Genomic DNA, 15,786 nt, shown 5'->3' on the forward strand with positions numbered 1-15,786 from the left:
GAGATATCATTGCAGTAGCCTATAAGATAAAACTTAGAGATGTGACAGCCAGCACACTGAGGCTGTGTAAGCTGACAGAGTGGTGTTGTCTTTAACTCCCCCAACAAAAAAAAAAGAAGAGAAAAAAACACTAATTGCTTGAGGTCATCAGACCATATCCTCCCCGAACACTCCTATCAAACATAAATATAAAGATCAGGCAGGATGATAACGGAAGGAAAACATCTACACTTGATGCCCAAGTCCATTCAATTTTATTTATATAGTGAATCACAAATTGTTCCAGGGTGCTTTACAATCTGTACAAAATATAACATCCTCTTTTCTTAGACCGTCAATTCAGACAAAGAAAAATGGCTCTTCAAACATGCAATAAAGCGACGTGGCAGATTTACAGTATGGAAACTCAATATGACAAATTAGAGATTGTAAAAATACTAATAATATAGTCCAGAGGGATGTCGACCAACTTCCAGGTGTTGTTAAGCAGATAGGCTCTGAGCCACATGACCACCTCACCGCCATGAAAACTTAGAAAGAGGACAAACTAACCAAAAGACAAAACTCAATACAGCACTATGACAGGGAAATAAACAGGAGTGGCTTGTCAGTGTGTGTGTGCGTGTGTGTTTGAGGTCTGCACAATTCATCCGAGATACTCTGAAAGAAACATAAGTTCCCAACTGATAGTTTGAAGCGTCGTAAATTCAAAGGTTTCAAGTAAGGGTTGAGATGAGTCTTGGGACTACAGAGGTTTTGTTATGCGACAAACTGCTAACTATACCATGACCTGACAGCATGATAATGTGATGCAATAGAGTTTTGCAAATGGACAGCATTTGTCTGCTTGTAGAGGTGCATACCATTTATGCATGGTCAGTTAAAAGAAAAAACTACATTTTGACAGTTTTCTTTGTACAAACTGTATTAACTGTATTGAATTCAACTTTGTAAGGCAGATGTGTTACAAATATTGCATCATGAAATCAAATGTTTGGGTTGCACAGGTGCACAGTCTCAGCCCTCGTTGTGGACACACCCTACCTCTCCCTTCGGGAACATTTCTAGACAGTTAATTCGTTGGTATTTCTCTGCTACGTCAACAACGGTGACACACAGGATGTTCCTGAAAATGCAATACAGGAGGGAAATGTACAATTTCAGTGACTAATGCTCTTTGTGTCAGTAATACTATGCAAACCATGTGATACATGGCAGCAGGGTAATACTGGAATGGAAATTTCAAACTGTGTGAAGTCACAGGAGTCAGGAGTCCCTTTTCATTATCGTCATGGGTGAGTCAGGTGAACATGCGGAGTTGCTCGAGACCAATCCAAACATGCTTTTTCCCCAACAACAAGCCGTGGATCACCAGTGACCTGAAAGTTCTTCTTAATAAGAAGAAAGCAGCCTTCAGGTCTGGGGACAGGGAGGAGCTCAGGTCAGTGCAGCGCGACCTGCTGAGAGAGTTCAAGGACTCCTACAGGAGGAAGCTGGAGGCCAAACTCCAGCAGAACAACGTGAGGGAGGTGTGGACCGGTATGAAGGAGATTACTGGCTTCAAGGGGAGAGAGAGACAACCAGGGGGCTCCCTGGAGAGGGCCAATGAGCTAAATTGTTTCTTCAACAGGTTTAGTTCACCGCCCTCATCTGTCTCCTCCACACACCACACCTCCCAAACACCTCCGCTGCCTTCTCCCCTCCCCCCTCTGTCCCCCCTCTGTCCCCCCTGGTGAGCTGCCTGGACACAGAGCCCTCAACTTCAAAGGACTCATCCACCATCGACGCCATGACCCCACATTCACACCCCCCCCCCCGCCCCCTCTCTGTGACAACTGGCCAGGTTAGGAGACAGCTGGAGAGACTCCACCAGCGCAAGGCTGCAGGGCCTGACGGCATCAGCCCCGGGGTCCTGAAGACCTGCGCCATCCAGCTAGCTGAGGTCCTGCAACACCTCTTCAACCTGAGCCTGGAGCAGGAGGAGGTCCCGGTGCTGTGGAAGATGTCGTGCCTGGTTCCAGTCCCGAAGAAGACGACTCCATCTGGCCTCAACGACTACCGACCGGTTGCCCCCCCATCTCATGTGATGAAGGTGCTGGAGTGGACGACGCCCTCATCTACCTGCTGCAACGAGCTCAGTCGCACCTGGATGGAACCGGTGGCTCTGTGAGAATCACTTTCTTTGATTCCTCCAGTGCATTCAATACCATCCAACCACTGCTGCTGAGTGAGAAGCTGCGGGTGGTGGGGGTGGACACGTCCACCGTCTCCTGGATCACTGGCTACCTGACAGGCAGGCCACAGTTTGTCCGACTAGGCAGTGTGCTGTCTGATACGGTGGTCAGTGTACTGTGCATTTTTATATTTAATATTTTTACTCTGTTGTTTTATTGCTTTTCTGTACCAATAATGCTGCTGTAGCGAAAAAAATGTCCCCTTGTGGGATTAATAAAGTAACTATCTATCTATATATCTATCTATCTATCTATGCTTATGCCATGCGATCTGCTGTATGGGGATGAATGTTGGATTTCTGATCTTAACCTTGTAATAGGCTTTAACTCAATCAGCTCATGGTTTTAGCATGTGTGTCAATGTTATTGTGGTGCTGGCACAACAGGAGGAAATGGAGGTGACACCGACAATGCCATCTGGTGAATTGCACCCCAGGAAATATTTTACACAGATCTTAAATGGGGACACCTGGTCACCTCCAACATAGCAATCGTCACCACAGACAACAGTGCAACTTACAAACTGTCCCAGGGCTTTTACACACATGCCTAAGTGCAGGGACATTGATAGCCTCCCAACAATTTGGCACATAGTTTCACTAAAAGAAAGGAAATGAATACCAAAATCATTCACAAATGAATATTCAACACCAAAAAAAGGAAGAAAGAACAAAGAGAACTTAAATGGAAAGAAACTATAAGGCTAAACTAAAGTTTTACAACTGGCAAAACAATAGGGCAAGACAAAACAGTGTGGCACAAAAAGGAAAAGCATAACAGCAAAACAGCAGGGGGTGCACCTAGGAAAAAAAAAGACAAATTAGGGTTAACTAGGCCCACCATGCTACTCCTACTCACCACTTCTGGCATGGGAGTTTAACACTTGAAACACAAGATGACAGAACAACCACGTTGTTTCCAACACTAATCTCAGCCACTGTGTTTGATAAAGCCGTCACAACAGACAGACACTAAGGATTCAGTTTAACCTCTTGCATGACAAGTGATCATTGCAACTAACTCCAACACTACTAGGCTCAGCAGGGACAAAGAAGATGACAAGAAGGAAAACAAAGGACAGCGGCTGCCTTGTATCCTGTGGCCCTGATTAGAAAACTGAGACGGAGGGGTCAGGCCTCGAACTGCATTCAACAACACTACACCTGACTGTTCACCTGACCTACGAGAGCATGCCCACCACATAAACATGACCTGTTTGACTTGGATTTAAGAAAAGTTGTAACCGTTTTCAATGATCTGACCGTGGACCTGTTGACAGAAAATGCAAGATATGTCTGTGGACTTTTGGCCTTTCTGCTGTTACTGTAGAGTCAAGTCTGATTACATGTGGAACAAAAACGGTGGAATGCTGACCACAGTAACGACCTTTGGCCCAAAGGATGTAGGGGACGATGGGAGGTGCAGGGTGCCTGCAGGAAGGTAGTCAGAAAACAATCAGTGTCAACAAGATAAAACAACTCCCCATATCTGCAAGCGCTCTTCCTCGCCTCTCATTAGCTTTTATGATTAACAACACAGGCTGGAGCCAGATTAGTAGCCTGTAGCAGGGCTGTAATTTTCAACAAGCACTAGCCAAAACTATATCAGGGTTTAATAAGAGGGGGAAACTGCAGGATGGGAGATTTAATACCTACTTTCAGGAAGTTATTTGGCCTAAAATGTTATTAAAATAATTTCACAATATGAACATTTTCTTTAGTGGAAAAAGTGGTGATTTGTTTATAGAGATCATCCAGGTTTATGGTTAAAGAAAGGTAAAATAATGAACAAATACAAGACATGGGCTGACTGTAATTGGCATGTCTGCTGGCTTTGCTGCTTCAGACTGTTGAAAATATTTTTATGACACACAAGCGTGACTCTAAATGCAGCAAGACTGATAGAGAAGAGTCATGTAAAAAGTAACCACAATTCAGTCACATATTGAAAAGCATTTGGGTAATTTCCTGAGAACATGACTTTGATAGACGGCTTATCACTTTGAGTCAGCGGGCTGTGGGAGAGGAAGCAGAAGACATGTGTTGCTGATATTTGGTTTGTCAGTCGTGCCCAAAAATGGAAAATGACTGAAGAAGGAGAATGAAACCATACATTGTTATTTTCCTTCTTTGCCTCTACAGTGAAGAGTGTAAATGTCATTATCTTTCAATCTGGTGAATAAAGATGTTCATTTATTGATTATCAGTTTTCAGTGGTTAAATGTGGAACGTTTTTACATGTGAGTGGCAGCAAAAGCCTATGTGTGGTATGTGACTTCAAAAAGTCCAATAATATTAAAGTAAACAATAGAAAAGGGAAATGAGAAGATTTTGAGGAAGACATTGTAGCGTCTTTAAAGATAACGAAGAGGCTTGTAGTTTCATTTTACATTTAAAAATGATTACATTTGAATTTAATTAAGCAACTCTATGCTCATGAGCAAATATAAAAAAAATAATGCTGTGACTGGTTATATGTTTACCTTATAGTTGCTTTGAATAAACAAACAATATGCACAGAAATAAAAGACTCATTAAAAATAAAGCCAAAATAAAGCTATTTATTGGTTGATTTTATGACCTAAATTTCTTAAATAGTCCTAATGCTCTTATTGGCAGTACAGACAGAGTGACTGTTGATATGTGGCACAAAGACCACTGTCTGAGTCTGGGACGTGGATGTACGAGTAGTGGGTTGAGGTGTTTGACTAAGATGGAACGATAGACAGATGAAGAAAAGGAAAAAGCAGTGAGAGCCGTCATTTGGCTGACAAGCCTGAGGCAATGAGCAATGCAAGGCCTGAGCCACTATGATCAGCGAGCATGCAGATGACAAGTCTATAAATAGAAACTTGCAGCAGGAGGGACAAAGGCTATTTCCTTTCAAATGATGCAAAAGCATGTTTGGACTGTTCTGCAATGAGATATTCAGAGGATGACCAGTTATCACTTTATTATTTTGGTTCAATGACATTAAAGACATGAGCATGGTGACTATTTCGACCAAAATATATTTGAATGAAATATCACAACATTAAACAGCTGAGGACATCACCAACAGGGGTTATACGTTCAAAATATACAGTTTAGTAATATCAGTTGTGGGAACTGTTCCAGTAAAAACAATGCAAGTATGACATACAAAGCACAACCATAAAAAAGGATACCATGCAATGGAGTTTAAGTTGTGCATGTCTGTGAAAATACTCCCGCTGATTTGTCACTTTTGTTGTTCAATGTTTGAAGCCAGAAAAAAATATAAATTCAGATGTCTACATGACAGTTATTCAATTTCCGGTTTAAAATATAAATTTTAGATGTGCTGAAAGTAAATATGTAAATATCTACATTTTACCTTCTGGATAAACAGAGGGCCTCTCTCATTAACCACCGTTGTGAAAAGGTTAATGACTGAAGTTTCCACTGTAACTGAGGTAATTGTCAAACCATGCCAGTTACTGCAAATGTAGCAGCAAAAAGCCACATCTTCCTACTTAAGTCCACTTCAGTTAGAGAGGAAATAGAGCTTCTAAAACAGAAGTGATAAAATGCGCAGGATGATGAATATTTGCTTACATAAAAGATCCTTGCAGGGTCAAGGTCAATTTAATAGCAGGCCTTTGCTCTATTGCATTGACCTACCGTGAGGTTAAACAAATGCTCACACAACAAAACCTGATGAGAGAAGCACCTCATGTGACTGCAAAAACCTGTGGCCTCCTGCAATCAGAAATGAGCCACAGTTGCACAGAGTTCAATGGCACGGTGCATCAGCATCACTACATATGTGGGTCTATGATAAGAAATGCTCAAGTTGCATAACTTCCTTATAATTACCTCAGGAATAGTCATGAGGTGTAGTTTGAACACACAAGCAGTCTTGACCGGAGAAAATGCAGCTTAGCTGTTGTGAAACACTTGCATTGTATGTGTGACTGGGTTATATTCTCACTATGACTCCACACAGGCTACACTATTTACAACAAGGGTGTATTCAGCCTAATTTAGCCGCTTGTTTACTGTGTCTTTATATCACCATATCACCACCACCAATACCTTCTATTTGGCAGGACAACAAATTCTCCTATGAAAAGCTGTCAGACCTCCTCATAAACAAATTATTTTAATATATCATAAGCTTTTGGAGAGACAAAAAATAGCAAATATCTCCCCTATTACAATCTGCATAGTGAGTTAAAATTAGATGAAAAAAGAAATTATCTCAATGGCAAGAGGCCTTGTCTTATAAATGGGTATTAAAAGGACAACAAACAAAACAAAACAAAAAATCGATCTAACCATCTACATTATCCTGGCTTTTAACACTCTCTGCATCATCTAAAAATGACTTTGAGAATAACAAAAACAAGTTACATACATGAAACAACAGTTATTCAGATAACTCTGAAATGAAGTCATGCAAATTGCAGGCTGGCAAAACCCCAGAAATTCAAGCTCTTGATACACATAAATTCATATGCAGCTTGATTTGCACCTGAATGTGGTTTCTGCATGACTTGATCTGGGGGAACCAAATATAAGCATAGTTTTTGTAAGTGTTAAATTATCTACAATCACCTGCATCCTGAACATCTTGTGCAGTTCTGTGTGCATTAAAAATGTTCATGTACAACTAATTTGTACACTCATTATCTTATTAGGCACACTTATCTCAAATGAATGCATTCTAATTCAACAGGATTACAAGATATAGTACATTAATTAACTTCATAATGTTTGTTTATTTAAGTGTGAAAACTTCCAATGTTCACGTATAGGCGACCCCTAGGACTGTTGTGTTTATGACAGGAGAAAAGGAGGAAATCAGGTGGCATAGTATAAAGGCAATAAAGTCATCGTAGGGAAGGAGTTGAGGAGGGTTGGATGAATCACACACAGGAACTTCCCCCGGGAGGCCGCTGTCCGTGTCCCACGTGAAAACAAAAGTCAAACGTTTACTTATTTAATTAACGTACATGAGTTAGCTTACAGAACTTACAGAATTTGACTTGCGTCATGTAACATAACTTGCATCATGTTAACTGACGCAACAAAAATATTTATTTCAACTTTTCCTAAAACCTAACAAAATCGTTGTAGTGCTTAAGGTCTAGAGATTGCGAGCTCAAACAGTCCATCTTGTCTGACTTCAAGTAATGCATTTCTGTCTCCCAAAGCTTTGGTTCAGACCAATCGGCGGTTTATAAGGTCATACTGGAATTTTCTAAGGTGCTACGAAAGCAAAAAGCAACTGTTTGTCTGAAAACAATATTGATCTGATTGGTTGAAGGCCTTTGATAGACAAGAAAGCCAAATGCTTCATTCAATCACCTGCCAAGTATTTTTTTTGCCTGCCTTTTTCAAAACTAAACAGTGTAAGACCCGAAACATACTTGCTTTTTTGTACTTGTTTGCGTACACATGATAACTGCCTTACGTATCCGTTTGGAGCATTGGTTGTGCATGTCCTCAGAAATTGATGTAATGCGTCAACAAGAACAGTTGTTGCAGTGGATGTACAGTACAGTACAGTACAGTACAGGGATGAGCCAGGCTCCTGAAAGCTACAACAATAATGGCACAAGGTTTTGAAGACATCTTAATCGACCAAGACTGTATGTTGTGTCATTGCTGGTGCATAGCAACAAATAAGCTTGTCAGAATAGCTGGCATGAGATTAGTGCCATATTTGAAGATGCAAAAATAAATGGAGTCCGAGACCACTACGTCCGTGCATGGTGGAAAAAGTTGGAAAAACATTGTTGACATGGTGCTGATGACATGTTTTGTGCCCCAGACGTCAGACACCCAAGCTGGTTACGTGATTTAATCAATTGTCGGACCACTGAAACCAATTTCCACTAAATATTACAGTAATGTTACCATGTTTATTGTTTATATCATGCAAAGTTCTATTTAGATACTTATTCTCTGATGTGCCCTCTAGTGGAGACCCGCAGAATCAAGCAAAGTACATAGGCAAGTCTGTAAATAGTGATGCACGATGCAGACTGTGGCCTGTGAGAACGGTTAAAGAGGAAGTACAGCCTAACAAATCATCTGGAGAGTCAGGTTGTAATCAAACTGCGATTGATTTACAACGTTAACCACGTTTATTATTGCTACTATGAAGACAAAGGTCTGACATGGCTGGCGCTGGAACTGTCATATGTATAATTTATGCCGTTTTGGCGAATGAGCAAGACCTCCCTTTATATAAGGACATGTTGGTGATATAGCGGGCGCTGAAAATACCCATGTCCTTTTGGGAGCTATTAGAAATCGAACTATTTTGTTGTTTCCATATAAGGAAGTGTTAGAATTAGAAACCCCTCTCGTTGGGCAAAAAAAAAAAGTTTTCTCAGTGTATATATGTACAGCAATTATTCTCTTTGCAATGTTTTATAGAAATGGACATTCATTTTTAACGATAAATTTCACTGTTTTTTTGAGTTTCTGCTTGTGGCAATCGCACATGTCTCATGCAAATGTTCTGACATTTACAAAACTGAGAGCCACAGACTTAACCGACAATTTACTCCATCTGAAATCTTGCAATCTATGATATATGGTCTACAGAACAGGCCCCATGAGGATCCTGTATGACACATATTACCAAGAAAGTACAACAAAAACAATGTTTGTGGTGCTGTTCCTCAGAGGCCTTTTTCTCATCATTCAAAAATAAAGTCACTTCCCCCATTGTAACATGTTTGGGATTTCTTTATAATGCACTCCAACAATCTGAGGCAGAAACATCTGGATGCTAGCGACATAAACTGCATGCCATGCAGAGCAAACCACATTTATACTCAGCACGCACTCCTGTTGAGATATTCATTACTCTTCCATTGCTCCAGTACCCATGACATCTTACACACTCCCACACCTCAGCTGCATCACACAGCAGAAGATTTGCACTAAAAATGAACACACAGGTTTGGTTCTGATGTTTTTTTCCCCAATGAAATCCAAGTTTAAGTGCTGAATCTGCAGCTACAAGTTCCACCAGAAGAGAGTCGAGTCACGAGTTGAACTTCAGTCATACTTGTGTCATGTATCATGACCTAAGACTTGACTCAACCAAAAAAAAAAAAAGAAAAGACCTATGACTGTTCAGCGGCTTAAAGGGGATGTCTTTTTGGTCTTGCAAACCAGCACAGAGATAACAAACAAATCCTCAGAGTGTAACTTTTGAATGTAAACTCTGCTGTGGTCAACAAAAATGGACAACTATGTGTAAAACTGCGATAAAAATGTTATACGTAGAACTATTTGTAGCGCAGGAGCAAACTATCTTTTTTCTCCATCAATTAATATGATTAGTTTCTCAATTTATCATTTGGTCAATTAAACATCGAAAGTTGACCTATTAAAATGACTTTGTCCAAATAACGGTCCAAATGGTATTCAATTTCCTATCACACATAATAAGAAAAGAAAATCAAATTGCCTATACACATTTGAGAATCTTTTTACTTTCAAATTGATTTTCAATACACAGATTAATAACTCATTATTTAAGCTCTGATTGTGTCATAGGAATAATATACAAAGGCACAAGTAACATTTTGCTTTTAATGGTTTATGTTGTGTGTATCTTTAAGAGTTTAGCTGTTTCTTAGTTTAAAATCCATATGAACGTGGCTTTATGGTCATTAGCTGAGACATGATTTGCAAAATAAGCTTAAGCTCTTAAGAGTTCTTCTCATCATCTATGCCAATACCTTTACTTAAACTTCTTTTCCAAATAATGTGAAAATAAAATGTTATTAAACTTTTCAAAGGGAGCGTCTTTTTGCAACATTTTTACATTTTCATTGTATTTTTCTTTACACCAAGTAAATAACTCGATGTATGCCTATAGGCTAAGATATGAACCTAGTTTCACAGCTTCCTACAATACTTTCATAATGACTGGGACAGGAAATGAACACAAAACAAAAACTCTGTCAGTACTTCTGCCAGGCCACACACTCATGAGATATAGCTGACTGCATGTAACGGAGCCTTGTTGACTGAACGGCCGATGAATGCAGTTTATTTCACGGTCCAAATCGAAAAGCATACTTTTGAGGAGTTAACAAATTTGGCAACCAAAACAACACCACAAGTTCAACTGTGACACACACCCAGGATTCCTTCCAGCCAATCAGAGGCTTAGTGTCTGTGTATCAACCCAATCAACGACGACGTAGGCGGGCCGCTGCGACTGTTGCTAGGGTATGGTCTTGACGACTTTAACGTTGTTCAGCCAATGAAATCGCCCTTCAGACTTTTCCGCTAAATCATTGGTTTAGACTCACATATAAGCCCGCCTACGTGCTGACCTCATTGGACAGCGGTAGCATCAGTCACTTCCCGAGTTTTAGTAAGGTGCTGTTGATACTGTAGTTTGGAGTCACCAAGACTCAGAAGTGAGCAGCGTACATACATCGCTCTGAAACAGTTTTTACATTTTCCATTCCATTATTTTATGACTTGTACATTTGTGTCAATAGACTGTTCATATATTTTTTTTTTATAACAAAACAACAACAAGATGGAACTTAATTCTCTTTTAATTCTGCTGGAGGCTGCAGAGTACTTGGAAAGAAGAGACAGAGGTATTTCAAGCTGAACTGACAAGCATTCCTACGATCATAATTATGATTATTTTTGTGAATGGGGAGTTAGGGTGGCAGTTAACTTGATGTTTTATTATAATGTTAACGTGCCCTGCCACAGTGCAGGTATGATGTCACTTTATAGACAATGGGACACAGACCAGGCGATGGGTGCAAACTGGACCTGGTTGCATGCATGCTAGAAAATAACAGCTGTAATTTCTTATTTTAAATATGTCATGTATTGATAAACTGTGGTATTTCTAGCACAGGAAAAGCTGTGACGCCGTATGTTAGAGTGGAGTTTGTTTTTAGATGCAGGGAAATGAAGGGTGGCATTAAAAATATGGACCAGTATCCCAATTCCAGCTTTATGTAGCTGCAATTATGAAAGATACAGACCTTTCTGGGGCTATTCAGTACTACATAGATGTATTGGAGTCGATAACATCAGTGATCGATCACAATTTATTCTTCTTGAATTGCCTTTTAGCCTCTATAGCTATTTCACCGTTTTCCCACCAAATGATTCATTGTCAGCTTATTTCTTGATTATTCTTGCAGACAAGACAATATATATAACATGCATGTTGCTCTGTGTGTCAACAGAGGCGGAACACGGTTATGCTTCTGTTTTACCGTACAGCAGCGACTTTTCCCGAAAGAAAACGAAAGCTTCGCCAATTTCCAGAAAAACTCAGAACAATAGGTAAATATACTTTTTTTTGTTGTTGTTGTTCTTGTTTTTTTCCATGCCACCTCACGGAAGAAAGCACACACACACACACACACACACACACACACACACACACACGCACGCACGCACAGAGAGAAAGACACGCTTACACACACACGTACACACAGATAGTGGAGCAGTTTTCGTGCACGCTGCCATCTCTGCTGCTGCTGCTGCTGGGGCTGGGCTCTCTGTTTTGGTCTCTCCAATAAACAGTGCCACGCGTACACTGTCAACTCTGCTGCTTCTACTGTTTCACTCACACCCCTTATCCTCCTCATGCTGGGGGAACACAAAAACAAACAAAAAACAACAACAACAAACACACACACACACACACACTGTGTATATTACCTTTCATTTCTGCGACCGCGTCACGCCGGCTTGTCTTTCACCTGTGCGCGGCTTTGACATGTTTTATTTGAATGTGGTCAGCGTGTTGTCTCGTGATGTAAGTTACACATGACATAAACGGGAGTTTCAGTTTCGGTTTAGTCTTTGCTTTCTTTTCAGACTCGAAGTTGGACGGCTGGTTAAAGGTCATTTAAACATTTGATACGCATCTCAAGTAAAAAAAAACAACAAAACGCCTGATCAGCAGGAGGGGTGCTCAGACCACAGTAGCAAGGAAAACAGCCGTAGCGACACCTTATAATTATATATTATATAAGTGGTTTGTTTTGTCATCTGGATTCGTCCAAAACAGGTCACCGCGCGCGGTTTGTTTGCTATTTAAAATTGCGGTGGAAAGCAACACCAATATTAGCTAATGTTTTGCAAAAGGTTTCAGCCACCGTTGTGTTTACTGGAGCGGAGTAGTATTACAAGACGAGACTGACCGGGGCTGGCTGGTCAGCATGCCAACTTCAGTCAATATCCTTTCAAAACAATACATAGACGTCTTTGACATAACTTCAACACTACTATTTCCTTGCATTCTGTGGATGATGTTGGTTAATGTTGTGAACAACTCGTACAAAAAAAAAAAAAAAAAAAATCGTACATATTGTACCTTTTAAACTATTCTCAAAATAATTGCTGATTATTTTTCCTTTGATTGACTAATTTGCTAAATCACCAAATCCTTTCAGTTCTCCTTGCTGAAAACACACTTGATTCTTTGTGTCGGTCTAAAGGAGGGCTGCCATTTATTGGATCAATGTAGGACACCCTCAGCAGGCATCTAATTTAGAGACATTTACATGGTATCTAGGCTATATGTAAATTTCTGCAGTTATTGTGTCATATTATTTTGCAACAGTGAATTCTTTTGTCTGTTTACAGTAAACAGGTTTTTAGTGAAGCTCTGCAGGAACTTAAACGATTTGTCATGTTTAGTGCAAAGAACATCAACACATCAAGATGTAATAAAAAAAGAAAAAGAAAAAAAAAAGAATAAATACAATTTTATCTCGGCTAATTATAGTTTAGGGAACCACAGTGAAGCAATCACTACTCACTTGTGAATCAGAGAGGTGTGTCACTGCACATACAGCATGTTGACAAGTAGTATCTGTTAAACTACACTCCTTTTTAATGTGTGTAGTTTTGTAAATCTGAAGGTGATATTTGTAGACGTTGATCACAAAGAAGAATTCAGCCCTTTCCACATTCCTCTGATCCAGTCAATGACAGCATAATACACAAATTTAGTATGTGTGTGGGTGAGGGGTGTGAGTGTGGATGTGGCAGGTGGGTGTGGTGGCTCAACCAGACACCTACACCCTTTTACAAACACAAGCCCACTGGGCTTCATGCACTAGGCCTGCTTTCCCTCCTTTTTCTTGGGACTGCACTGTAGGCAAATTCCCCAATTCCCTTTATACACTTCAACAGATTTCTTTTTTTTTTAAAGCATCAACAGGATGCAGGGTTAGGGAGTGGGGGGTGGTGAAGTAAAAAAATGTTTGAACTGAAACTGAAGCTGGCTGTTTAGTTATGAAGCACAATGCTCTCTTTGTAGGATCAACACATGTGGCTATCGCGTTTGATATCATGATCAAATCTGCAAATTAAAAGAGTTAACATGTTTTGTAATGGAATAATATTCAGGGCGTGTAAAAAAAATAAAAACAGTTGGGAGTCTATTTGTGCACACAGAAAGAAGAAACCCTGGTGGAGTTTCCTTGTTTACTCATAGGCTGTTGTTAAATCAAAATCCCTCGTAAAAAAAAGAAAAGAACGAGACCTGGAATTTTATCGGTGAGAGTTTCCCTGCTTCACTTCTCTGCCTCAACAGATATTAAATTAAAATGTAAACAGAGCAGATGAGAAGAAAAACCCTGCTTAAATTATTTTGCATCTTTAAATATCCTCCTTTGAATTTGGGAAAACACACACAGGGAGCACTGTGGATGCTTTTTACATCCCATAGAAATTATGATATAAAGCTATTTTACAGGCCTTTGAGTTTTTAACACCAGAGTCCTTTGCATGTCACACCATGCTTTCACATAACATATAAAGGTGTGTTTTAATCTGTTGTTATTACAGGTCTGTGAGCATTCCTCTTCCTCTGAATGATTTCCTGGTCGTGCCCTGTGCTTTGACCGGGATGTTTCCCCAATTTGCAGATTTGAATAGCACGACTTCCTCCATGATGGAGTGCAGCTCTTTGCCGGGCCGTTTGGATCGGGTTATTAGCGGCAGTGCAACATCCTGTGCTGTTTTGGGGATGATTTTGTGCAGACACTACATTATCCCAGTTGTAACCCTTTCAGTGCAGCGAACACTGTAGATGGGCCGATGCCCTCGGCCTCCTCGGCACAGCTGTGGGAACCACTGCTTCATGAGCACAAGGGCTCTTAAACAGTGGAAAATGTGAAAAGGCTTGTTGTCAGTCTGGCCTCTTTGTTGTTGGTGTTTTTGTTTTTATTGCCGCGGTATCCATGACGGTCTCATGAACAGAGGGCCTGTTTCAGATGGACTGCAGTGCCCTCGCTGCTCCCGGCTGCACGTCATAATAGGGGCTCTCCTCGGAATAGCCCACACGCTGAGGAATTCTACAGCGTCTTGGCCTCCAGACGTCTGAGTGTGTTTTTATCCCATGTCCCTGCTGCTGTGCTGCCAGCATGCAGCAGCAACAACAGCAGTGTGTGCATGCTGTTTGTATATGTGTGGGGCAGGCAGGGAGGGACGGGTGGGGGTGTCACAGATATTGCTCTCTCTCAGGGCCATTTTTGCCCCCCTGCTGCATGCTTTCCAACAGATGTCACATAGAAACAGAAAAAAAAGACTTTAAAAGACAAGCTCCATTTATCACACAAAAGCCATTGTGCATTATGCAACAGATCAGGCCTATCTCAGAACCTTAAAATACTGCATTTCTTACATGAACTTTTGCATTCAAAAGCCCCGTAGCCACCTGAAGTCAGAAAGGAGAGAAAAGACAGAGAAGAATCAAAGCCTTTCTTTGATCTCTTGACACATTTGTTCTGATTGTTTCTCAGATCTATCACCTCGCATTTTCTTCCAATCTTGCTTTCATCTGTCTTACTTTTAGATCAAAACGTGTACTAACCAAATCTCTCGCCATTACACTGAATCCGAACCCTCATGTCTCAAGTTTTTGCAGTACTTTGATAGCAGTTTGGCGCTTTTTTTCTTCCCTGACACTTGTCTGTGTCTTTTTGTTGTTTCAGATCTTCCCACAACGAGCTGGAGAAACACAGGTAAGGTGACATCTCATCTCCTCCGTCTCTCATGTTTGTGTGTGTGTGTGTGTGTGTGTGTGTGTGTGTGTGTGTGTGTGTGTGTGTGTGTGTGTGTGTGTGTCTTTGAGTTCCTGACATACATGGTTAAGGAATAATGGCTGCAGGTTTCTCTTGGTCAAAAACACCAGCATTGCATCGGATCAGAGGCGCTCCTTGAAAAGCCGGAGATATAATCAATTAATGCCTCGTGTCTGAAAACAGATAATGGGGCATAAGAGCACCTTCATGCCGATTAGATCTGCCTTTGTTTCAACTTATTTCCTTGTTTGAAGGGAGAATTCTGTCAGTAATGTGATAATCCTGCCCTCCACTGACACTGTGAACAGAGCCAGAATGAATGATGACACTGTCTGTCATTTCTTCCAAACTCAGAAGCCCACAGTTGGCACACAGTCACACACACACACACACACACACACACACACACACCACACACACACACACACACACACACACACACACACACACACACACACACACACACACACACACACACAC

At 40.7% G+C, this 15,786-nt stretch overlaps 1 protein-coding gene across 3 annotated transcripts in view; it reads left to right on the top strand.

Moving 5' to 3' along the window:
• The first annotated feature begins 10,645 nt into the window (after positions 1-10,645).
• The window catches only part of mxd4 (MAX dimerization protein 4), a 28,881-nt gene continuing 23,740 nt past the window's right edge, over positions 10,646-15,786 (top strand). For all 3 annotated transcript variants that reach the window (XR_011179174.1, XM_069168319.1, XM_069168321.1), the window contains exons 1-3: positions 10,646-10,839; positions 11,449-11,548; positions 15,217-15,246. Coding sequence is in view for 2 of the 3 variants with exons in the window: in XM_069168319.1 (XP_069024420.1) it covers positions 10,776-10,839; positions 11,449-11,548; positions 15,217-15,246 (194 nt within the window). In the remaining variant the exon portion in view is untranslated. The remainder of the gene's footprint in view (positions 10,840-11,448; positions 11,549-15,216; positions 15,247-15,786) is intronic.

This window comes from Embiotoca jacksoni, unplaced genomic scaffold, assembly GCF_022577435.1.
Source record: "Embiotoca jacksoni isolate LCO1_2020_lvr unplaced genomic scaffold, fEmbJac1.0.p SCAF_4, whole genome shotgun sequence".
Lineage (NCBI taxonomy): Eukaryota > Metazoa > Chordata > Actinopteri > Embiotocidae > Embiotoca > Embiotoca jacksoni.